The sequence below is a fragment of the Camelina sativa genome, chromosome 9 (genome assembly GCF_030686135.1).
Source record: "Camelina sativa cultivar CO46 ecotype springtype chromosome 9, ASM3068613v1".
NCBI classification, from domain to species: domain Eukaryota; kingdom Viridiplantae; phylum Streptophyta; class Magnoliopsida; order Brassicales; family Brassicaceae; genus Camelina; species Camelina sativa.
The window spans coordinates 21,963,115-21,988,601 of record NC_141888.1 but is presented as its reverse complement, the minus strand read 5'-3'; the positions used below and the strand labels follow the sequence as shown (position 1 = coordinate 21,988,601).

The window sequence follows — 25,487 nt, the reverse complement described above, 5'->3', positions numbered from 1 at the left end:
TGAGTTGCATCCAAATAATATTATAAATAATTACATATATAATATTTTAAAAATAATGAAATGTATTTCAACCCGTGCTGTAGCACGGGTCCAAATCTAGTTGATAAGATAAATGTGTATGTAAAGTGGGTTTTTTGGTTTGAGCAGCCCATGACAATATTAATAAATCTAATATATAAAGAAATTTCTACACATGTTTTATACTCTAAATCTAATAACAATAATACTAATGGAAGATAATCTTATTATATAAAGCTTAGTTTTTAAGTTAGTAACTCATATAATCGCGACATGTGTCAAGTATATCGAGAATATTCTGACACATGTGAATATTTTAAATTTATAGAAAAAATTAAAAAAATCTTAAAAATAAAAAGATTATAATTAATATTTTTGTAAAGTATGTAAAACCAAAAGTAACCTATTATATGATTAAATCTAATAGGAAATTTATCTACTAAATTACGAATTTTAATAGAAAATATGCAATTAATAAGAAAAATATGTGCAATTAATAAGAAAAATATATGTATTTTAATTGCAATTATTATTTGTTATAAACATATAGTTAAAAGAAATTTTATACAGAAAAGTGATTAAAATATACAAATTTGATGTGTTAAAATTAGTAATTAACATAATATAAGAAAATTATGAGAATCAAAAAAAATTAATGTAATTTTAAAAAAAATTTCAATCGATGAATAATTTGATAGCATATTTAATATAATTTTATATAATTACATGGATGATTTAACTTAATTTTCAAATTTTAATATTGAGAATATGTCATATACGTGGGATTTAATCTTGTTAAGAATAAAGGAAACTACTTATGGGTTTAAGAATAGTGAATAGTGAACAATTGATAACCTATTTTTCTCACGATTATTCACCGTGTCTGTGTCGTCTACTCGACTCATAAACTTTTTTGCTTCACCTTTCTTTGGCTATGATATCTATAGAGAGAGAGTTGGATTTAGAGCTTGATTATGTGAGTTTGGTAAATGATAGAAAAATTGTAGCTTAGAATTTTTTTTTTTCACCGTTATTGTCTTTAAAACAATATATATATATATATATATATATATATATTTGATATTTCTAATAATAAAATACACATTTTACTTACCCGCCCTAAGCCACAATTCGTCTTAGCACGGCACTGCCCACATCTTCTCGTTGCAAATCTTCAGGCAACTCAATGATCCTGTCCTCGTTCACAACACCTCGATTTCTCAAACTTTCACCACTGATTTTGCTTTTAAGATTCAAAGAAAACATGATGCATACGAATTTTAGTGCTCAAAAGAATTAGAGTTTATAGATCTTACAGTTAAACCGAAAGGGATGCAGAGCAACATACCGTGTACGTGTTCCATTATCGTTAACAGAGAAAACAATTTGGTAAAACCCCTTCAGTTCCCTGTGCTATCGCAATTAAGAACGCTCCAAACGCAAACGCAGCCTAACACAAGAAACCGGCTAAAAGGTTAGATATATGGTAACAGTGACGATTCTGCATCAAAAATTATTCAATCAGTAAGAGAGGATTAACAAAATTAGTGCAATAGCAGTCACTCAATTGAGCTAGCACAAGATTTGGAGAAGAATGAGAAAAAGAGTGTGAGAAAAATTGACACCGATCGTTTTCCTCTGCCCTTTTAAAATTTAGGCTCAATCACACTATAGAGTCAAATTGCACTAAAATTATGCGGTATATAATATTGTTAATTGGTCATAATTTTCAATAACTACATTCCGTAATAAGTTTTCGAAGCATTTTTTTGTAGTTCAACAATTTTGTAGTCCAAAAGTTATGTGTTTTGATGTCAACCGGCAAATAACAAATAGAGAAGATTTTAAAAGTGTGGATAGTACGTATATGGTCTATGCCGTGTTATATGCTGATAGCTCATCATCGAGATTGGTGGATCAATCCTTTCTTGTTTTCCCAAATGGCAATTCTCTAAAAAAAAAAAAAAAAACATGTTTCTGGTGCAACTAAAATACATAACTAAGAAAAACTCAATCGGGCACTGAAGTTGTAAAAGTTACTAAAGAAAATATTCGAATTGGCTTTTACATTCATCTCTCGTAAGCAGTTTTAGAATCGAGAACGAGGTGACATGAATCTGAAGCCCTGACCTCAGTAGCCAACTGGTAGAGCATCTGACGTCTCTTTTCCAACTTGTCGAGCTCCTTAGATTCTATGGGTTTTGTGGAGAGAGTTGCTTTCTCCAGGCATCTTGCGTTCTTAAGGATGTATGTAGCCATTCCTTTCTCATCTTCTAGTTGCGATTCGTATCCTATCCACTCGAATGTCTCAAGATGGAACAACAAACATTCTGGTACACGTTTCGGTTGACTCCAGCCGAAACGACTATCTTTGTTATGGTAGTGATATGGCTGCGGCAAAAGCAGTCAATGTAAGATATTTAGAGATCACCAAAATACATGAAGGTAGAGCTAGCTCGGAGACTATCCTAAAGAGTGAAATGGCTTACGTCAGTGAGCTTGAGGATTTGTAATTTAGGAGAACTATCGAGCATGAGTGAAAGAAGATACAACCACCCATACTTGTTTGTATGTAGCTCCAAAGATAAAAGCTGATAGAAGATTTTACCAATAGGCAGTATTTGTTATACACAAAACAATGTTAGCCAAATTGCAGATAAAAAAATACTTATTAAAGTGTAAAGGAAAAAACTACCTTTAAGGGTGATAAGTCTAAGGAAAGACGTTTGGCTTGAATTAGAGTTTCCAAAATGTTCTCATTCTTTATATCATACACATCACTGACTTTTGCTTCCATAAGCTCTGGCGCATTCTGAATCAGACAAAATTCAAGCCCATCGAACCCATTGATGTTCAAGTATTTCAAAGAAGGAGCATTTATCAAATAGCCTCCAGCACGGTTTGCATAGTGTTGATCTTCTAAGGTTAGTCTATGTAATGATGGCAAGGCAATAGTGAAAGTCGCCACATCGGCATTTCTAAATCTATTAACGACCAAATCTTCAAGTATAGGGCAGCCAGATAAAAGTTTGGAAACAGATTCTTCATCTTTGAAGTGTACATAGGAAAGCTTCAGCGCTTTCAGGGACTTGAAACAAACCGGAGAAGGAAGGTCTAAGATAATTGTACCCGTGAGTTCCAAAATCTCGAGTGTGTTATTACATCTACACAAAACACCCGGGAATTTTACGTAGCCTACTAGCCCTTTACTGAAAACAATGAGTACCAATTTACGCACATGGCGTGCAAATGCAATTCCAACCAATAATCCAATCTCCATAGCATCACATTTATATCCAACTTCCAATTTCAAACTCTCTAGAACCGGAGCTTTATGTAGAATCAGCGTTCTGGAAACATCCTCTGAAAATGTTTGGTGATTATAGTGACAAGAATCAAACTCGAGATTTGGCAACATCGTCCATATAGATTTCCAACTTCTAGACAAACCACTCGTGGCTATAGCAGTTTTTGTTGGAAGTGAAGACAATATATCCACAAGCAAAGGTTCAAGCAACTCACTGATCCTGTCCTCACTCACTACACCTCGATTACACATTCCTAAACCACCGATTTTGCTGTCAAAGAAAAAATCACAATAACACAAAGAAAAAAATGTTTCTAGGGTTCACAGAAATTAAAGTTGGAACTTACAATAAATAAACGGATTCCAGAAGAAAAGAGAAAAAACATAATCGACACAAAGAAACATATATACCGTGGGTGTTGTTCCATTTTCGTTAAATAGAGAAAACAATTTGCTTCAGATTACAAACGCTCCAAACGCAGTCCCTAATACACGAATCCGGCTAAGTGCTTTGATATGATAATGGTGATGAGATGTAAACGAATCACAAAACCCTAATTAATAGAATACCACCACCAAATACCAATGGTCACATGCATTAGGAGACTCTGGAGAAGAGAGAACCAAAGCCTAAATATATTTGTTTTCATCCGGTCCAGGCCCATGAATAGTTAACGAATATTTAACAATTTGTAGTGTGAATAAATAGAAATTATTAGGAAAATCAAAATATTGTTAAATTTATTTGATAATTTATATTCGATAAAATGCATGTAATTTGAAATACTGTTATTATACTAACTAGGAAGTCGATCCGTACGTTGCCGCACGGAAAGTTGAAATTCTTAATGAATTAACATTACTAATTTGCTATATGTTCAACTTATTATTGGAAAAGAAAATTTATATACAAAATTGGTATTGCAAATTTAGTCTCTCTCATTTTTTTTGTTATCATATATTGGCAGAGCCGTCTCTAAGTTTTTGAGGGCCACCAGCAAATAAAAAAAGGGGCTGCTTATATTAGAAAACAAAAGAATTAAAAACTAAAAGAGGTTAGCACTTGGGTTCAAATTGGAGAGCTCAAACTCTTCAAGAAAGGTTATTACCGCTAGACTAAAGGAAGCATTTATAAAATTGGGCCAAAAAAACTTATAAAATATGCGGCTGCAAGCATATGCTTCATTGGCCTGGCCTTTGGGTCGGCTCTGTATATTGGTATATGTATCTTAAATAATTTAGCAACCTAGCTTACTATCACGCAAAAGTAAACTTTACTTGATCTACCTAAAATCATTATTTCTTTATCACATATTGATATTTTCTTTCCTTAACCAAATCTATTTTCTTGTGACGCAATAGAATAAGATTTAGCTCTAGAACAGGCAGTTCGGGATGAAATTCTTGCAAAGAACCATCGAAATTTTTTCAAAAGACTAATGCGAGCCGAGATTGGCTTAGGCTTGTTTATGTTCTTATTTACTTGTTCTTCTTCTTCACAAATTTGTCCTTGTTTTTAGAAAATATTTTGTATCAAAGCTATTGTAGTTACTACAATTTCTTTTCACCAATAAAGTTCTCATATTTATCAAAAAAAAAAAAAAAAATTAGTTCAGATCATAAAAAACTTTAAATTAGAAATTTCATACAATAAAGTTTTTATTAACTTACGATCGACTGGTCCGGAAAACAGTCTCGCGTTTGAAATATTAGACCACATTACAAGAAACATATTGTTTATTAGCTTAAAAAGTTATCTCGTTCTTTTGTCAGAAACCTTGCCTCCTAAAAAGGATGGACCAAAGAAAAAATTATGAATAATCAAATCGAATGATTAGAAAAAAAAAGAAAGTTTACACATTCCCAAAGATAGACAGATTTCAAAATTTTGTCACACTACTATTGTTCACAAAAGATATCGGCATTACGTATACGCTTTGAAAAGAACAACTTCAACAGACATATGAATGTTAGCATATTGAGAGATAAAGAAGAAACAGAGTAAGAGACAAACTCAAAACAAAATTGATTTATATAGAAAACAAATAGACACAACAACATAATAACTTGTGTCTCTTCACACATAACCAAACTCACCAATTAGTCACCCTTAATTGAGTTTTAGTCTTACACTGAGCTGCCTTCTTCGTCATCACAACTTTCAGTTTTAAACGAGTAAAATAACATTTGTGTCTCCCTCTTGGTAATTTCTTTCTTCCCACACAAGGTATTAACTTGTCTCTTCGTCTCTTTGATGAAGTTCCTCCTTTTTCTCTTGTCAGTTTGACATAAGAAGATCTTGGAGTTTCTAATTCACGCATGCTTCTCTTTTATCATCTTCAATTTTTCTACGTGAACATTGTCACGTCCCCTCTGTGATATTTCGTCACGTTTCCATACCACCCTTGTTCTTACAACCTTCTTCACCTTCTTTTTCTCTAAGGTGCACTTTTTCTTATCCTTTTTTGAAATTGGCTGCTTCTCCCTTTTCTCTCTTAGGAAGCAGCCTCCTTTCTTGCCTAGTGTCTTCCTTTGATCACCATCATTTCACGTCTTTGTGAAACTTTTTCCCCGTCTTCTTCAGTTATCTTTTCCACTCGCTTAAGCTCCATTGTTCTCCGAGGTATGCTTCGTTCTTTGCTCCATTTTTCTCCGAAGTAAACATCCTCTTCTGCTCCATTTTTCTCCGAGGTAAGTTTTCTCTTATGCTCCATTTTTTCTATGAGGTTTCTCCTTTAATACTTGGTGTGTCTCTTTGTTCACCGTCACATCTCTTTGACGTCTAATGCGTTCCCTTGAACCTTTTTGCTGAGTGGTGTTACTCTGTTCTTCCAACATACACTTCTCCGTGTTGTTATCTTCCTCACAAATATAACACCACTTTTTTTTGCTAATTCGCCATGCTCTGTTTCTTTCAACAGGCGGCTTCTCCGTCTTATTTCAGTTGAAGAACTCTTCAAATTCTCAACTTCATCGAGTGATGTCTTCTTAGCATCCTTGAGAAGATTTTTCTATCTCCTTCATCCCTTTGGAACCTTCTTCTTGAAGATATTTCTCTTCTTCTTACAACGAAGTTCTTCTTATTTTGTTGTGCTTGGACAGGATCCAAGACCCTATAATACCATGTTAGAATATTGAGAGAAAAAGAAGAAACAGAGTTAGAGACCTTTGTCTCTTCCCTTTTAAAGAAGACAAGAACAAAACTGAAACTTTATTTAAAATCTGAAACTACCAACTACACAATGGCTTGAATCTCTTCCCACTTGTGCCTCTCCAATGAAACAACACAAACAAACTAACACGTCAATACCAGATTTTGCAACTATTAACCATAGTCAGTTATAGCCAACAATGAAGACATGAATCTATATTTGCTGGGTTCAATTGGCAAAGTTTTAAACCACAAAAATGATAAAAAGGTAGACAACCATTTCGTACAAAGATATGTAATTGATTCATGCAGAATTTAACATGTCTATCAAAACGATTTATAATCAAGGGGCCTAAAAAGAAGTGCAACATTTTAATTAAGCATTTCAGCCATTGAACATGTTCTTTCATCGTTGAACTTGTGACAACCCAATCAATTGGTGGCAACTTGTCATGTGGGAAGGTTGTTAAAAGGTGGGAACAAGAGTTCGAGGAACACCTGGCGCACCAATAACCTACTGGTGGATTTGGATATCCACAGTGATGGGTTAGGATTGATGCCCTGCAGGGCCAGCTTGGGGTTCGTTGGGACGGCTAGCAGTGGGCTAGATTTTATTGTAACAACCCGTCCCATGGACCCCACTAGCCTCACTTCTAGTCGTCCAAACGGACCCCAAGCTGGCCCTGCAAGGCATTGAAGCTAGTGGGGTCCACAGGACGGGTTGTTACAGGGCTAAACTCCGTATCAACCCCAAAGAAGAAGACGAGAAAAAACGGATCAATCACGATGCTTTAGTAATTCTAAAGCTCATTTTAATTTTAATAGATTTTGTTCGTCCCTGAATATTATCCAAAAATCTAAACCCACAAACTCAACACTATGTGAACAACAATTGTATGGCTATGAAAAGAACCCAAGAATTTGGAACTTACCAAAGTAAGATTGATTGAAACGTTGGCGGGAGTGTACAATACATGATACGCTCTAGATCAGTGGACACAAAATCGATTGGGCTTAGTGAGAGTATGGCGTCGTCGACTCGTCGTGGAAAATAGGATTCAAAAGAGGATTCCTTAAGTTTTGTTTAACAATTTCTGTTTCTCAAAGATTCACAAAAGATTTGTGTTGGAATTCATAATTCAGAATGAGGAACAAAATCATTTTACAATTCAGTTTCATTGGTTTAGGTATATAAATGAGGCTGAAGAGGCACAACGAAAGATGGTGATAATTAAAAAGAGGAAGAAACGATGTTTCACAAAAGAACGCGAACAAAATGTTGCAATTGAAAGACACACCTCTTGGTTAGTTGGTTTCATGAAACGATGCTTCACCAGTTTAGGTATATAAATCAGTATAAAGTGGCACAACTAATGGTGGTGAGATCTAAGCATAGAAAGAGGCGATGCTTCACATAAGACGTGATTATGAATAAAAAGTCGCGATTAAAAGACACATCTTTTAGTTTAGTGAGCGAATTTTCCATAAAAAAACCACAGCCCTTAGATTAAGAGGAGACTAACCTCAAGTGTTGGATTATAATGATGACATCAGCAGTCTCTTAAAAACTGGTTTGCTATTAAGAGTGTTTAGTCTGAATTTCGGATTTAGTTCAATTAGATTATTCCGATTTTGAGTTATACGCAACAAAGAAATATCTACCAAACTGAATTCATAGTATAGAGTTTCTCACTTTTTGAAAGTTTTGGTTTAAATCCGAATAACCTGTAGTTACAATATACAAATTGATATAATAAAGGTAAATGGAGCGTTTGATACAAATCAACAACATTTATAGCTTTTATTATTTTTATGTGATTTAAACTCAAATATTGAATTATTTATGATTTATAGTTTAGAGAAACTTCTTTTAAATTTTTAGTCACCACATACTTCATGATAAGTTACTTTTATATATTTATCTTCTATGCAACAACAAAAAAAAGTCAAAAGAACTGAACTCTAGAACTTATCGAGCACACACAAAAAAAAAATATTGCCATATACTCTTTTAACATCTAACAACCTTTATTAATATGAACCAGAAAATATACATGATCATCAGTGAGATTATAATTACAACCAATAGTTTGAGTAACGAAGAAGCAAAAAGCAAATACTTAATCATCTTCGTCATTATCGTCAATCTAGTGTGACTATCATACTTGGGAATCATCTTCTTTTTATTGATGAAATACCGGTAACGCATTCGAAAGTCATAGGTAGCGATCCATCTGTTACATCGCATAACTTTCGGATTGATCGAAACTCTTATAACGTAAGAGATGTCATTGATCTTGGTTGTACTTAATACCCATTTCTGTTGATATGGTATACGACATTTTCTGATTCTCCTGTTGTTAGCGTTCCACTCCTCTTTAACATATAGTTTTCATGGTGGTTTACGTGCCGGTTGTTGCTTACATATCAAATCCGAGTGGATTTGTAATAATCTTTGATACGTCCACAATAGATCATACTGACGACGTTCGGTACCAATTGCACAACTAACATATGATGTTAGTAATAGTATGACCAAACACACGGCCAATATGACCGAAAAACTCTCGACAAAAACACTGGACATTGAGAAACAACAATTGATTTGGAACCACCGATGATCAGATCTACTATCCGAGAACAAGAGCCAACAAAGAGGTAGTGTAATAACGGAAGAAACCACATGGAATCCTCCGGAAAACAGTGAAGCACCATTTCGATGCAAGTATGTTCTCATCATCAACACTGGAATGTTCGAACGGTATATTAAATGAAAAGGCTAAAAGCAATAACTGAGAAAAGAAAACGAGGAGAAACCAACCAACTTCGAATAATCAAGCGCCGGACGGAGTTGCAGAGCTGTCGATGTTGTTTTTGAAAAAGGTTGTTATCGATCGCTTCTTTTCACCGAGAGGAAAAATATATAACAAATACAAACTAAGGAAATACAAACGAAAATTGAGACAGAGAGAAGTACGGCCGACGCCGGAGTCGACGCCGGCCGGAGATATTAAAAGCTTTTGTTGTGAACAATCGATCGCCTTCGTTGTCGTAGGGAGAGAAAACGGTTTTAAATCGCACTTTTTTCTTTTTTTATTACCATATACTCTATCTGTTCCAATTCCAATATATAAGATCTTTTAGCTTTTTTTATTTGTTCCATTTTATTAGAACTTTTCAAGTTTCTTTAATATTAATTTAATAAATTTAACTATTTAAATTTTGTAGTATTTTCTATTTATTGGATTTTGTTAAATGGTAAAACATTTATTGTTTTTTAATTTTTGTGTGTTTTAGCCAAAAACTCTTATAATTTGGAGCAGAGAGAGTATTTTTTTTTTTTTTGTCAACCACAATAGCATGTTAATAATCGACTATGATATAAGTAAACATACACTTATACTAAAATGGGTTTTGTAAAATGAATTATTTTCTGATTGTTTCTAGAAAAATACAGTATTTTTTTACACAATCGTGAATTTGATTATTTGAACACCTAACAAAGAAAGTTCAACAAAGATATTATTGCTGAACGAAACAGATTAAGTGCTGCAAAAAATATAAAGATCACTATATAATTGGATCTGCGTGCCTTCTAAAAATCGGGTCAAATGCTCCAATGGGTCGTTTTAAGGTCCGCATGCTTTTGTAGTTTTGTGTCAAAATTACTGTCTATACTAGATTTTAATCCGCGGTATATTTGATATTTTGCAAATAGAGGAATAACTAAATTTTTGAACGTGTAGCTAAATGTCTATATTAATTTTTTTTACCTGTATTATACTTCATGACTATTTAGTTGTTATATTTAGTTTGTTTTGTTTAGTGTTTGAAATTTTATTTTGATTTTTAATTATTATAACAAAAAAATAAGGGATCTAAATACATAATAAGTAATTTATACGCTATAATTAAATCACATTTTTCCTAATGATTCAATTATTTTACACAATCTTATTTAAATCGCCTTAATTTTATATGTCAAATCTTCTAATATTAATAGTGTTGACAAATAATAAAATGAGGATTTAACTCGTGTTAACACAAATTTAATGATACTTTATTAATTCCAACATATCATCTTTATAACTCATCTACTATATAACCATATTACATAGTATTTTGAACTTTTTTAATTTTACATATTCATAATATTTTAAAATTTTATTAAGTTTATATACATATATATTTTAATTATAATTTTTAAATAAATGTGAATCGAAGTTTTTCTTACGTTAAGAATCAAAACTCCCAGGTTTTGGAAAACAAAATTGGAGTCAAATTGTTGTTTTCTTGGTTTGCAAAAGATTCATAGATAGAAAATTTTCAATACACAATAGAAGGTGTAGTTAAATATATCATATTTTGTGTTTTTATATTGATTTTGCTGTCATTTTTTAGTTGGAATGGAATGTAAAATATTTAGGAAACAAAATCTGAAATAATGTTATTTTTGGAAACTTTTGAAGGGTTAATGTTGTAAATAAAAAATTAAATAAGCAAAACTAAAAGGGCATAACACAAAATGTACTTCAAAAATGTTAATATAGATTACTTTTGGTCGAAGATTTTGTTTGTTGTGTAAATTTTAATTTGCCCAATGGCAAACCTTGTAATATCCTACATGCCAACTGGTTATTTTGTTGTCAATACTGCTAAAATAAGTATATAGTTACAAAATTGTAGAACTCCAAAAGAAAGAACTAAATTGAAAGTAGTCAAAACAGAAAAAGTGGATAAACTAATATTTATTTTGCTTGTTTGCCAAAAAAAAAAATGCTTATGATGGTTTTTTTTCTTTTCTCAAGATGATATCAATCAACTAACACAAAGCCTTGGTGAATGTTGAACATATAGGCCATGAATGGCTGCTGGTTTTTAACTGGTTTTTAGATTTTAGTTTTTAGCTTTTGGATTTTGGTTTTTGTTTTTTTAGTTTTTGATTTTTGGTGTAGATTTTAGTTTTTTTTTCAAAATCTTGAATGGTGACTTGATTAGTTTTTGGTTTTTATGTATAATAATTATTTTAAAAATAATAAAATAATGATTATAATTTTTTATTAAAAAAAAGATACAATGATGCAGGAAAAAAACATATGTTGCACAATAAAAAAAAAAGTTTTAGTTTGTTTTAGAATTTAAGGAAATTAGAATAAATCTATATTAGAAAAAAAAATTAAAAAAAAAATCACGCTGAAAAACCAGATTTTTGTGGGTTTTAGATTTTATGAACAAAATGCTAAAATCCTTCAAAATCTGGTTTTCCTAAATTCTAGAAAATCTATTTTTTTCATAATCATGAATGGCTAAAAAATGGATTTTACAGAATCTAAAACCAAAAACTGATGTAAAATCAGGTGTCATTCAAGGCCATATTTTTTGTTAATGCTAACACAAAACAGAGATGTAGGCTATATTCATCTATTGCTTTGAAAATGCAAAAGTTATTTTTTTGGCAATTCTTAAGCATCTTTTGGATTGGCGATTGCTATATATATATATATATATATATATATATATATATATATATATACTAGATTAGGACCCGCGGTACACCGCAGGGCAAATTATTTATAATTAAAAATTTTAAATTATAAGTTGTATTTATTGGTTAAATAATTGTATAATAATTGTTAATTTTATAGTTTAAACCATATAATGCTGTAATATAATTTATTTTTACATAACATTTATTTAATCAATTTAATTAGATATGTCTATTTTCTGATATCAATAGTGTTAACAAAATAATGAAATAATGTTTTACCCGTGTAACACCGAATTAATGAAACCTGTCCCGCTATATATCGTCCCGAAATATTTAAACTCGCACTATATCATCTTAGTTTTTAATATTTATTGTTTTGTATTATAAATATTAGATTGAGTTGATATGTTATTTATTAAGATTGTAATTATTTACATTTTATAAGATTGACGCTTCTTATAAAGTTTAAATATTTATAATACTTAGAATTCTTAAAACGGTTGAGTATTTTTCATATTTGAAGTTTCCTAAAAGTTTAAATATATTATTAATATTTTAAAAGTCTTCTAATTTTTTTTAAAGTTGAAATATTTATAATATTTCAACTTTATATTTGAAACTTCATTAACTTTTAAATATTATTAATATTTAATAAAGTTTAACTTTCTAAAAATATAAATATTTATAATATTTAATATAAATATTTATAATATTTAACTTTTTAAAAATCTTTAAGGTAAAGAACCGGAATAAACCAAATTAAAGTTTTTAAATTTGAATACCTGATAAATTAATCTTTCTACTCATTTGTATTCTGAATCATTTTGGTCTCTTTTATAGTATGACTCTAAACTATTGCCCAATTTTTTAGGCGATGTGGGATATTGTACCGGTATTTTTTTTATTCATCTATTGAGTAATATACATCTATTTTAAACAATTTTATTACATCATATGCAAGAAAAAATCACAATTTTTATTAACTAAATGTATTATAGAATAGTTCAAGATAATTTAAATACAAATTCAAATAAAAATGAAAGAGAATCATATATTTATGTTTAAATGAGGTAGACAAATTTTCTTATTTTAAAAAATCTTACCTATAACTAATTTTGAAATTTTTGGTAACTAATATTAAAGTCAATGCATTAAATGCAAAAACTTTCCAAAAAGTATTTTTGAGCAAAAACTACTTCAAAAATACTAGTATAGATATACCAAATTGACTAAATATGGGTGCTAGATTTTATTAAGAACCCCAACTCATGTCACTTCAGCCAATTTACCCTGTGAAGTACTTATGCTTCAAAACATTTGAGAAAACCAATAATTGGAGATGTACATATTTTTAGTAGTTTGGGCACTTTCATCCCTTATTTGTGTGTTTCTGAACTGCTTAGTGCTTACTGAACTCCGAGAAAATCATCGACTAAATTTGTAAAAGTTCACTACATAGATAAAATTGGCAGTTCCATTCATCATCATCCCTTCTATCTACAAAATAGAAATCATAATTGAACAGGAAAATATCATAATAATTAACTAGAAGAGTAGGTATCAGCTTCACACACGAGCTGACATGAATCTGAAGCCCTTGCCACACTAGCTAACTCGTTGAGCATCTCACGTCTCTTTTCCAACTTGTCAAGCTCCGTAGAATCGATGAGTTTTGTGGAGAGAGTTGCGTTCTTCAGACGTCCTGCGTTCTTAAGAATGTATGTAGCCACTTCTTTCTCATCTTCTCGTTGCCAATCGTAATTTGTCCACACGAATGTCTCAAGATGGAACAACAAACATTCTGGTACACATTTTGGTTGATTCCATTTCCGGTCCACCATAGAGCCTTTATCACCATACCACCGTGACTGAGATCAATGTAATATATTTTTTTTTTAAATCAGAAAGAGCACTTGGGAAAAGAGAAAAAGGTAGTTGACTAATGTAATGACTTACATCGATGAGCTTGAGGATTTGTAATTGAGGAGAATTATCGAGCATGAGCGAAAGTAGATTCCACCACTCTTCTTTGTTTGTACGCAGCTCCAAAGATAGAAGCTGAGAGAAGATTTTACCAGTGGGATACTTAATCTTGTACAGGAGACAAAACAATGTTAGTAGCCCCATTGCAGATAAAAGAACCCTAATGAAATAAAATAAAAACTTAAAAATCTAACAGTTACCTCTAAGGATGATAAGTTAAAGGAAAGACGTCTGGCTGCAGTTAGAGATTCCAGGATGTTCTCATTGGTTATATAAGAAACGTCACTGACTTTTGCTTCCACAAGCTCTGGCGCATTCTCAATAAAAAAAAAACTCGAGCCCACTTAACCTACTGATGTTCAAGTATTTCAAAGAAGGAGCATTTATCACATAGCCACCATCACCTTCTCCATTGTATTCATCTTCAATGGTTAGTCTCTGTAACGATGGCACCGCAATAGTGAAAGTATCCTTACTGGTAGATTCATGCACGACCAAATCTTCAAGACAAGGGCAGCCACATAAAAGGTTGGAAACAGATTCTTCGTCTTTGAAGCTTACATAGTAAAGTTGCAGCTTTCTCATGGACTTGAAACAAACCGGAGAAGGAAAGTCTAAAAAACTGAAACACTCGAGTTTCAAGATTTCAAGTGTATCATTACATGTACACAAAACACTCGGAAATCTTACTGCGTGAAATTCAAAACTGAGTACCAATTCTCGCACATGGCGTGCAAAAGCAATTGCAATCCATATCCCAACATCCGAAGCATCACAATGCTTTTCTTCAACTATCAAATGCAGACTGTCTAGAACTGGTGCTTTATGTGAAATCAAAGATCTGCAAACATCCTCTGAAAATGTACGGTGATAGCAAGAATCGAACTTGAGTTTTGGCAACATCTTCCAAAGAGATCTCCAACTTTTAGACAAAACACTGGTGGCTATGGCAGTTTTTGTTGGAAGTGAAGACAATATATGCAAAAGCAAAGCTTCAGGCAACTCACTGATCCTATCCTCACTCACTACACCTCGATTACTCAAACCTAAACCACCGATTTTGCTGTATTAAAAAATACAAAATAACAAAAAGTTAAGATCTTTAGGGTTCACAGAGATTAAGGTCAGGGCTTACAACTAAGAAAGCCATATAAATAAATTCCGAGCAAGAAGACAAAAAAAAAAAACCATAAACGAAACAAAGAGACATACCGCTGTTGTTGTCGTTGTTCCATTATCGTTAAACAAAGACAGAATTTGGTACAAAATCCCTCGGATTACGAACGCTCCAAACACAAACGAACGCAAAAGAAGCCTACCACATTAAATCCGTTCTGATTCAGCTTCAAAATTATATTATTCACTTGTGTTTTTTTTTTTATTAGGCAAACAAAAGGATCCAAATGCATAGACGACTCTGAAGAAGAAAGGAAGAAGATGACGGAAGCAAACAACAGCAACACAACTTGACTCTTTTCGTTTTTCCCTTTTTTTGAGTTTTTTTAAAAATATCCAAAAACATTTTACAAGCCCAAATTTGTTTGTTTCCGGCCCAGGCCCAATTAGACGAATAGTTAACAACAATTTTTTAGGGCTTTGATACTATAAAAACCTCGTAACCCTAGAGTTGCAGAGAGATACCTCACCAGTCCGTCCAGCCGCGCAAGAAGAAGCTTCTCTCTCTTTGTGAGTTTACTCGTTCCTCTCCTCTCTTCTACTTCTTGTCTCTGTGAATCTCTCCCTCGCTGCTTTCTTTATGTATTAGGGTTTACTAGTGTGTTTCTTCTCTCTTTGTCTCTGCTCCTGGTATTTTCTAAGTTCGTTGCTTTGTTCATTTCGAGTTTTATTGACCTGATGATATAAGCGTTTTTAGAGTCTGTTGTTTGTTCTGCTTTAGAGATTTATCAAAGTATCGCTATTGGAATGCGTAAGATTAGAGTTTTTATTGATGAACTGTAAAATGTAGTTTGGATGCCGTTGTTATACCGTTGGGGATCTCTTGAGAGTTTATAAGTCGTCATCTTTAGTATGGTTTTAAGAAGAGTTGTCTAGATACTTGGAAGTATTACAAGCTTTTTGTATCAATTTTGTTTGTTTTATGTTCGCTAAAGCATTGAGATTGGTCTTACGGTTTGCGGTGTGAAAGTTTCATCATTTTGATATCTTTAGAGATAAGAGTAATTGTTTTTGAATGTATGATTCACTAATGGAGCTGATTGTTGTTGGTTTTTTTTGCAGCTTGAGGTGACGAAATGAAGCACAACAATGTCATCCCCAATGGACACTTTAAAAAGCACTGGCAGAACTATGTGAAGACTTGGTTCAACCAGCCTGCCAGGAAGACCAGAAGAAGAGTTGGTTAGTTATCTCTCCCGCATTGCTTGTGTCATGTTTCTGTTTAAGCTTACTCCTATGGTTTTCCAGAATCTAATTGTGTGTGTTTGTGTCATGTCTACTCAGCGAGGCAAAAGAAGGCTGTGAAGATCTTCCCTCGTCCAACATCTGGACCTCTCCGCCCTGTTGTGCATGGTCAGACTCTTAAGTACAACATGAAGGTCAGAACCGGTAAAGGATTCACTCTTGAAGAGCTCAAGGTTTGTAACATCTATCTCTCTCTCTGTCTGTCATTTATTCTTGTAGCTATTAAGTTTCATTTCTTGGTTTCTGATTGTTGATTACATTAGCCTGGTTGGTACCCTTGATTTCTGATTGATGATGATTAGATTAGGCTGGATATTTCTTTGTTTTTGGAGCTATCATGTTTCATTTCCTGCTGAATATTGTTGGGATTGTTGATTACTGATTGCTTTTTATTAATATAGGCTGCTGGTATCCCCAAGAAGTTGGCTCCTACAATCGGTATCTCTGTTGACCATCGTCGCAAGAACCGTTCTTTGGAGGGTCTTCAAACCAATGTCCAGAGGCTGAAAACCTACAAGGCTAAGTTGGTCATCTTCCCGCGCCGTGCCCGGAAGGTTAAGGTACTATTTCGAAGCAACAAGTTTATGTTTTATTGGTCTTCATCATTATCTTCTTGATTTGGTACTGATCTCTTACTTGTTCTGTTTTTGTTTGTGTTGTGTCAGGCTGGTGACTCTACACCAGAAGAGTTGGCCAATGCTACCCAAGTCCAAGGAGACTACATGCCTATTGTACGTGAGAAGCCTACTATGGAGCTCGTTAAGCTGACCTCAGAGATGACATCCTTCAAGGCGTATGATAAGCTACGTCTTGAGAGGACAAACAAGAGACATGCTGGTGCTAGGCTCAAGAGGGCTCAAGAGGCTGAGAAAGAAGAGAAGAAGTGAGGATCCTTCTTCTTAGTTAGAATCCTTGTTATCATCTTTCGGATCTGAATTTTGGTGTATCAAACTCTGTTTTTTGTTTCTTCAGTATTGTATCCTTGAATCTTTTGATTTTGCTGATTCTTTGCTTCTCTGGTTTTATGAAAAAGATCATATCAGACATTTTGCCATCTATTCGTGCCGACCTTTTTTACTGTAGACAAAGTATTTTTAGCTATTTGAAAATTTGTCTCCAGTATGATTGTTTTGCCTTTTCAATATATGTACTGTTCTGCTTAGTTTCTAAAATCACGCCAGTGCCGATTAGAACAATATTTAGCGACATGTTATAATTTATACTCTGGTCAGAAGAAGGGATCTTTCCACGTAAACATTTTTGTTACTTCATATTTCCATAGTTGTAAATTGTAATATTAGCTTGAGAGACATTCCAATATATTCAAGTTTTCAGAAGAGAGAAAAACCTAAAAGACACTTGTATATTAATAAGATATATCAATTATACCAATGATTATGTCACAGAAAAAAAAAAAAAAAAAAAAAAAAACTGTTCACAGATAGTAAGTAAATCAAAACTAAATCGACCATAGCAAAACGAAGAAGACAACGAGAAATGGGTTTTTAAATTGGAGCTTAGAAGTCATGGAAGAGCATTATTGCATCATCGAGTTTAAACCTACTGGCAGAAAGCAACATTCTTTTGGCGTTAACCTTTTTCACTCTCTCCTTTAATGCTCCTTCCGGTGTCTTTTCCAGTATCTTCGATGACAACATCATCAACTGCCACAAACGCAATGACAGTTTATTTTTTTAGTAATAGGGAACATCTAGGAATTCATCAACTCTACATCTTTAGTAATTTCAAAGCGTGGACTAACCTCTTTCTCGGAATCTCCTTCATGGGTCAACCTGAGACTCAAGTTTAAAGAAGCATGATACATCTCATCCAACATTTGCCTCGTCACAATCAACTTGTTTACCTTCCACAATAAGAAGGACGTATATCCAGAACCACCACCCGTAACCACGAATTTCTAAAACAACATAAGAGGAAAATAATGAATCAACATCTAAAACAATATTTCATTTAAAAAGATTTGGTTACAACTTGGTAAAAAAGATAGTACCTGCATATGTAAGTAACTATCTTTCCACATCTTCAGAAGGATTTGAGGCGTGTCTTTCTTTTCAGTCAGCGCGGCATCAGCAATCTTAAAAAATAAAAAGTTGATGTAAAGTTAGGAAACTTGTTATCACCAAAAAATAATGTTTCAATATTTCACTAGAAAAAACAGTCTTTATAACCTTATCGGTCTCAACAAAACGCCCTTCTTGTGATAAGTATCTGAACATTCTGAAAGCTTCTTTCCCATATCTTCTCATAACTACTGCTTCCATCTGAAACCATTTCAAAGATCTCATTTTCAATTTCAGAAATATTTCAGGAAATATAGAAAAAGATGGAAACACACCTCGTCTTTCTGTGCTACGCTGATAATTGATTTTAAATCTGCAAAAACCAATTAACAGAAGAAATTATAAAAGGTAAGTTTGAATACAAAAATCAGCTGAATAGATTGTTGATGGAGTTACTATACCAACTATATATGAACTATCCATTTCTATCACAAATGCTGGTAGATAGGAAGACGTTGCACACAATTGATCAAGGCATGCTTCAACTCGCTCTTGTAACATAGTACGACCTGCTACTGTCTTTATAACCTCTTCATAAATGGAACCAACCGACATTGGAACTGTTTAAAGAGGAAAGCAAATTCAGTAACCCGACAGAATTTTCATAGGTGATTTTGGTGGAGAGTGTAAAATGATTAATCAATCGCACCAAAAAGAACAATCGAGACTTCAATTTGTTTTGTTTATGTTAAGATATCTAATGAAAATGAGTAAGCATCTCAGATATTACCCGACTTGTCTGTTTTCACCTTCTTCTCCTGCGATCTTCCTACTTCTAACATTGCCCTCAAGACAATGGCACATCCTTCATCCCTGCGTTCTTTCACTATCTCCACACACACCTTAAACAAAGAAACAGGTGGTCAAAAGACTCCTAAAGATAAATCAGGAAAATTAAATTTTGAATACCAATAAAATAACCTCAAATGAGAGACACGGGTAACTAACCTTATGTCTAAGGCGGCGGATGAACTCCTCAAAGTTAGGACGCCAAATCACTTCATTGCTCGTAGGTGAGAAGTCCACATCACGTTGCTTACGCTGAAATATTCGGTTCAGAGAGAAACATCAAAACAAAAGGTACTTAGTGCTACGTCATTGAGAAATGTATGTCTTTTCTCCAAAACTGCATGGTAAGAATGCTGATACCTTCCCCTCAGTAATGTTGTTATCATTATCTGCTATTGATGAATTTGAATCTTCTTCAAATACAAGTGGAAACCTTATTGTGTCAACTGGAGTTGCTGCTTCAAGAACACGTTCCTCTAAGGTTTCCGGTTCTTTAAGAATCTGCACAGTTTAAGAAATTTTGTTAATTAATACCAAAAAAGAAAAAACAGTCAAACTGAGAGTCATGTCGCTGCAATTGGTTGATAGATCTAATAAACAAGAAACTGATATATCCGGAAAAGTATACAGTTGTTAGTTTTCATACTGACATACTACAACAGAAAGCCTTTATCACCTTGGCAGCCTTAGGGCCTCTTTTCTTTGCCGGCTCTTGTTCTTTGTTTGCAAGAACAGGTTCGGGAGAAGGAATGCGCTCAACAAAACGGGCAGCAACCAATTTCTGAAGAGAATCTTTGATCACTTTTGAACCTATCGATTTTTCTGAATCTGATCATGTATGAAGAAAACATGTATAACAGATTAGAATTCATTTGTTATGACACATTATTGTAATCAAAACGAGAAACACAAAGCCAACGCCTACAATGAGAGTATTGTGGCAATACAACACAGGAGGTACGTAAGATATTAGGACTCACCTTGGTCTCTTTCTATCAGCTGTCCTAAGGTAAGCCTACCGTTACAAAGTAAACCATCAAGAACTGCACCGCACTGTACATGTAGATCAAACGTATAAGGTTAGCATGTCTCGAAGCACAACCAAGTAAGTCAAACACTGAACAGAGCGAAGAAGAAGCAGGATCAAACCTCAGACCCAAGTTCATCGTTTACAACCCTTGAAAACTTGTTATACCTCCCACGATGAAGAATGTTGCTAAGCAGCACAAGGTACTGTACAGTAGCTTTGCTCTCGGAACCATCTACATATCAAAAAAGCATACAACAAAACTCTCATGATTACTCTCTTTCTGAGTTTCACAACAAGAAAACCTCAATGCTTAGTTTACTTATCACAAAACCTACTCGGAACTCTTAAAACTCAGCGATTAGAAACTGAAAAAAAAGCAAACAGGACTAACCAGGTGGCTCAATAGAGAATGCTTGAACGCAATTGTGCTGAATCAAGAGGTACAAAATATCCTTGACTTGGTTATGATTGATTTCAGATTCGGCTAAACGAGAGATGTCTCGCGAAGAAAGATGTCCTCTACGGAGAAGACATTCACAAACTTTCTGCAAATAAAGCCATCACCAAAAACTCATTAACACAGGAATCATAGATTTCATAATCTTTGGAAGGGTTCATCAAACTAATACCGATACGACGGTTCCGAACTGGACTGAGATAATGTGGACGGCGTAGACGATGCCATACTCAGCCGTCTCCATGATTAGTGTGACACTTGTTGTCTTCTTCTGTCTCCCGCAAGCACACAAACAACAACACACAAAAGGGTTTTTAGCAAAATCGCAAATTTGATTAAGGATTTGATTAAAAAGTACAAATCTTTTGAAAAGTACCTTCTTTACGCTTCGATTGAGTGATATAAGTGTCAAAACCCTTGACGGGTTTCGGTGACAGAGATAGCTTCCGCCGGTGGAGGAAGGGTTATCGGAAAGTTCTCAATTTTTTTTTTACTGCGATTGTTTGTTTAAAAACCTAAGCCCAATTTTATGGAGGGTAAGGCCCAATTTGATGGAGGGTGTGGCCCATTGCTTCTCTATTTGTGTATGTCGGTAAAGAAGAACAAACACAAATCAAATTCTTCTGTTTGTAATTATTCTATGTGATGGCTTTACATTTTTTAAATGAATTGAAGACCATGTTTTTAATTAGGAGAAAGGGAAAATGATTTTTTCAGCTACATGAATATGACTTTGGTTTTTTCTTTATCAGATAAAATTGTATAAGACGTTTTTTCATGTATAGGATATTTTTATTAATCATCGACTTCTATTTACATAATAACATAATGTTTAATCTTAAACCAGGTAAAATAAACATTTTGAGTTACTAAATCCTAATCTGATTCTTTTTTTACGCTATTGCAAGCAAAATTATGGTCCTAGTATAGTGAATCATGATATAGACCCAAAACAGTGTTACAATACTGTGGTTTCAACTTTCAAATCAATACTTTTGGAGTAACAAAATACATTTCACGAATCACGACTATACATATATATATATATATATATATATACATATCAATATTCAACTAATACTTTTTTGTCCTTTTATCGAAAGTAAGTTTTTTAAAAAAAAATTGGTCTAGTAGTTGTTACATGTGTTGTTGTAAGCTAGGTAGGAGTTGTAAATAATTTCTGTTGGAGTTCATAACTGTTTTCATTTCTCTTTTAGCCGATAATTGTATTTTATTAATGTTTGACATTATATATTCGTGTTTACCTAATTTTTTATGACTTTACACTTACCTAAATTTAAGCTTATAAAATACCAAATTAGTCAGTTTAAGATATGCATTCTTCCTTATAGATATATGAACACCACATTACAACAAAACAAAAAGAGTCATAGTTTAATCGTTTTATGATGTTGAATTATTATTATCCAAGTTCAATAATTTATATTTAAATGGTGGGCATGTATCAGACAAAACAACTAATCCAACTAAAGCTATATATATTTTAAAATCATAATATGGACAAACCAAAATTGATAACTTCAAAAAGATGTATGTCCCCATTATTTACTCTTATCGTTCTAAGGTTTTTTCCCCTTGATCATTTAGCACTAATAGTATTCTTTTCTTTCTTTTGTATATATATAATATATCAACAAACTTTGGGACGTTTAACCCATAATTTTGTCGGCTAGTTATACCATCCACCTCAAATTCTTAAGATTATTATATTCCTTGTACAATACTGCTACGTACGTAGGAGCATCTTTGAAACTGTGCTAATCCGAGTCAAAAAAAAGTCACATGCGCAATGGACTGACTCATTAGCATTTCTTTAATGGAACTATAGTTTAGTTTCGCTATGACCTATCCTATCTAAATCTAAGATTAATCAGAAAGGAAAATGTTTTCTGAAGCTTTGTTTATTGCATGACGTTTTAAAGTTTTTACCCAACTATTTAGAATTTTAATACTTCTACGGAAATTTCATGTACAAATCAAAATTACTATTGCATGATTTCACCCAAAAAAAAAAAAAAAAAAAATTACTATTGCATGATGAAGCCAATAACGCGGGTTCAGCCGTTCGGTTCAGGGTTTGTACCGGAAATCAAATTAAAACAACAATTTTAAACCCACCTCTTCAAAAACCGAAACGTCGGTTCAAAAATGACACGTGTCAGCATCTTTTAGGCCTTTCGGATTAATTTATAAATATAGCATTTTGCTTTCACATTCTCTGCTTCTTCTTCTTCTTCCTCATCCTCATCGTTTGCTCTCGTGTTTGTGTTTTCCACGTAACCATGGATGCCGATACACTCACCGGATTGTTAGAAAACGTCGCCAGAAAATTCCCCGATCGACGAGCTCTCTCCGTTTCTGGCAAATTCGATCTCACTCACGCGCGTCTTCACGATCTAATCGAACGCGCCGCCTCACGTCTCGTCTCCGCCGCTGGCATCAAACCTGGCGATGTCGTCGCTCTCACCTTCCCTAACACCGTCGAGGTAGTTTTTTTTTTTTTTTGGTAGCTTTCTTCATATGTTTTGGATTTTAAAGCTTCGTCTCTGGTTTTATTTTTGCGTGCGGAACAATCTCATGGGAAACAGAAATGGTGTTCAGATTTTGATTTCGATTTTTTTGTTTGTTAGTTTGTGATAATGTTTTTGGCGGTGATAAGAGCTAGAGCAACGGCGGCGCCGTTAAACGCGGCGTACACGGCGGAGGAATTTGAGTTTTATCTCTCCGATTCGGATTCAAAGCTGTTGTTAACCGCTAAAGAAGGAAACGCACCGGCTCAAGAAGCAGCTTCGAAGCTAAACATCTCTCACGTAACCGCTACGCTGCTAGACGCTGGCACGGACTTGGCTCTGTCCGTGTCGGATTCTGACTCGGTCGTTGACTCAGCTACGGAACTCGTTAATAGCCCGGACGACGCGGCACTCTTCCTCCACACTTCTGGCACCACGAGCCGTCCCAAGGGTGTACCTCTCACGCAGCTCAATTTAGTTTCATCAGTGAAGAACATTAAATCGGTTTACAAGCTTACTGAGTCTGATTCTACGGTGATTGTTCTCCCTCTGTTCCACGTTCATGGATTGTTAGCTGGTTTGCTCAGCTCGCTTGGAGCTGGTGCTGCTGTGACACTCCCAGCTGCTGGTCGATTCTCAGCGACTACGTTTTGGCCAGACATGAAGAAGTATAACGCTACATGGTATACTGCTGTTCCAACTATTCATCAGATCATATTGGACCGCCACGCCAGCCATCCTGAGCCTGAGTACCCTAAACTCCGGTTCATCAGGAGTTGCAGTGCTTCTTTGGCTCCAGTAATGCTCTTGTTTCAAGCCAGTTGTTATTTATGGAGAACATAGTAACATGTCTTTCAAGATATTTATGGTTTTGTATGTCTATGGTTGTGTTCAGGTGATATTGTCCAGGCTTGAGGAAGCTTTTGGAGCACCGGTGCTAGAGGCCTATGCAATGACAGAGGCAACCCACTTGATGAGCTCAAATCCCTTACCAGAGGAAGGTCCACACAAGCCTGGGTCTGTTGGGAAACCCGTAGGTCAAGAAATGGCCATCCTTAATGAGAAAGGCGAGATACAAGAGCCAAATAACAAAGGAGAGGTTTGTATTAGAGGGCCAAATGTGACAAAAGGTTACAAGAACAACCCAGAGGCCAATAAGGCAGGTTTCGAGTTTGGGTGGTTCCACACTGGTGATATCGGTTACTTTGATTCCGATGGGTATTTGTCTCTGGTGGGTCGGATCAAAGAGCTCATTAACCGTGGAGGTTAGTCTCATTTACTCTTATTTGATGGCTTTACTGTTCAAAAGTATAATAGTCTATGGGAAGCCGTTTATATGGATCAACTTTGTATTTGCATAGTCCCAATGGATTGGCTAGACTTTGTCAATTGAAATCCCTATCTAGTTAGAAATGAGACAAGTCAAAGAAAGAGGCTACTTTGCAGTATTATGTTCTTTCTGTAACAATGAGTTAGGTCTTCTATGTGTACTTACTTACAATCTCTATTTCAGGTGAGAAGATATCGCCAATTGAAGTGGATGCTGTACTCTTAACCCATCCGGACGTTTCCCAGGGAGTTGCATTCGGTGTTCCTGATGAAAAATATGGCGAAGAGGTAAACAAAACCTTTGCTTAAGTTGCTCTAATTTTATTTCATCAATTGGTCTCCCTTATCTACTACCATTATGCCCTGCATAGTTATTAAAACTTTATGTGAACTTACTTCAGTAATGCTCTTAAGAAACGTAATTAGCTGTTTAATTAGATTGGTTGATAATAGAGTTTTTTTCTTGATATATCAGATTAATTGTGCGGTGATTCCAAGAGAAGGAACAACTGTGACAGAAGAGGACATTAAAACATTTTGTAAGAAGAATTTGGCAGCTTTCAAGGTGCCAAAGAGAGTGTTCATCACTGATAACCTCCCCAAAACTGCTTCCGGTAAGATTCAGCGCCGCATCGTCGCTCAGCAATTCCTCGAAAAACCCTAAACACACAACAAAATACCATCTTGCTCGAATCATTGATGATGAGTCTTCTTAGATTGTAGGCAAGTGGATTTGCTTTCTCAATTGGTTCGTGGTTTAAAAGTTACTTTTTAAATATGTTTTTCATGGTTAAAAGAGCACATGGTGGTGAAGGGTATAGTTAAATTACAAAAATGGAAATAAAGTTGATAAGAGATTATTGCAGTACAATAAAGGAGAGTTTTTTTTTCTTGGTGTTGTC

At 34.1% G+C, this 25,487-nt stretch overlaps 5 protein-coding genes, 1 long non-coding RNA gene and 1 pseudogene across 6 annotated transcripts; 2 read left to right on the top strand and 5 right to left on the bottom strand.

The window, feature by feature from the left end:
- Positions 1-1,978: 1,978 nt before the first annotated feature.
- Positions 1,979-3,877, bottom strand: LOC104715444 (FBD-associated F-box protein At3g49020-like). The gene is made up of 4 exons (XM_087464275.1): positions 3,737-3,877; positions 2,714-3,596; positions 2,508-2,609; positions 1,979-2,409 (listed from the first exon to the last, which is right to left on the bottom strand). Exons 1-4 carry the CDS (start codon positions 3,751-3,753, stop codon positions 2,089-2,091), a joined length of 1,323 nt encoding a protein of 440 aa, XP_087320401.1. The 5' UTR covers positions 3,754-3,877; the 3' UTR covers positions 1,979-2,088.
- Positions 3,878-8,485: 4,608 nt separating this feature from the next.
- LOC147938492 (uncharacterized) lies at positions 8,486-9,579 on the bottom strand. The gene is made up of 2 exons (XR_015565656.1): positions 9,298-9,579; positions 8,486-9,221 (listed from the first exon to the last, which is right to left on the bottom strand). It is a non-coding gene; the product is annotated as an uncharacterized LOC147938492 (long non-coding RNA).
- Positions 9,580-13,379: 3,800 nt separating this feature from the next.
- LOC147938490 (FBD-associated F-box protein At3g49020-like) lies at positions 13,380-15,342 on the bottom strand. The gene is made up of 4 exons (XM_087464276.1): positions 15,160-15,342; positions 14,148-15,010; positions 13,921-14,055; positions 13,380-13,832 (listed from the first exon to the last, which is right to left on the bottom strand). The coding sequence occupies exons 1-2, from the start codon at positions 15,180-15,182 to the stop codon at positions 14,266-14,268; spliced, it is 768 nt and encodes a 255-aa protein (XP_087320402.1). The 5' UTR covers positions 15,183-15,342; the 3' UTR covers positions 13,380-13,832; positions 13,921-14,055; positions 14,148-14,265.
- Positions 13,506-14,091, bottom strand: LOC147938491 (FBD-associated F-box protein At3g49020 pseudogene; annotated as a pseudogene).
- A 56-nt stretch (positions 15,343-15,398) lies between the features above and the next one.
- LOC104711400 (large ribosomal subunit protein eL13z) lies at positions 15,399-17,422 on the top strand. Its single transcript, XM_010428102.3, has 5 exons — positions 15,399-15,633; positions 16,186-16,305; positions 16,408-16,541; positions 16,770-16,928; positions 17,034-17,422. Exons 2-5 carry the CDS (start codon positions 16,200-16,202, stop codon positions 17,253-17,255), a joined length of 621 nt encoding a protein of 206 aa, XP_010426404.1. The 5' UTR covers positions 15,399-15,633; positions 16,186-16,199; the 3' UTR covers positions 17,256-17,422.
- A 291-nt stretch (positions 17,423-17,713) lies between these two features.
- LOC104711399 (uncharacterized) lies at positions 17,714-21,319 on the bottom strand. Its single transcript, XM_010428101.3, has 15 exons — positions 21,102-21,319; positions 20,898-20,996; positions 20,660-20,813; positions 20,388-20,500; positions 20,219-20,291; positions 19,915-20,066; positions 19,599-19,739; positions 19,398-19,490; positions 19,180-19,291; positions 18,851-19,009; positions 18,725-18,762; positions 18,558-18,650; positions 18,380-18,463; positions 18,131-18,286; positions 17,714-18,032 (listed from the first exon to the last, which is right to left on the bottom strand). Exons 2-15 carry the CDS (start codon positions 20,967-20,969, stop codon positions 17,886-17,888), a joined length of 1,587 nt encoding a protein of 528 aa, XP_010426403.1. The 5' UTR covers positions 20,970-20,996; positions 21,102-21,319; the 3' UTR covers positions 17,714-17,885.
- Positions 21,320-22,963: 1,644 nt separating this feature from the next.
- LOC147938489 (oxalate--CoA ligase-like) lies at positions 22,964-25,475 on the top strand. Its single transcript, XM_087466282.1, has 5 exons — positions 22,964-23,232; positions 23,377-24,054; positions 24,152-24,521; positions 24,770-24,873; positions 25,061-25,475. The coding sequence occupies exons 1-5, from the start codon at positions 23,029-23,031 to the stop codon at positions 25,247-25,249; spliced, it is 1,545 nt and encodes a 514-aa protein (XP_087322408.1). The 5' UTR covers positions 22,964-23,028; the 3' UTR covers positions 25,250-25,475.
- Positions 25,476-25,487: the final 12 nt, after the last annotated feature.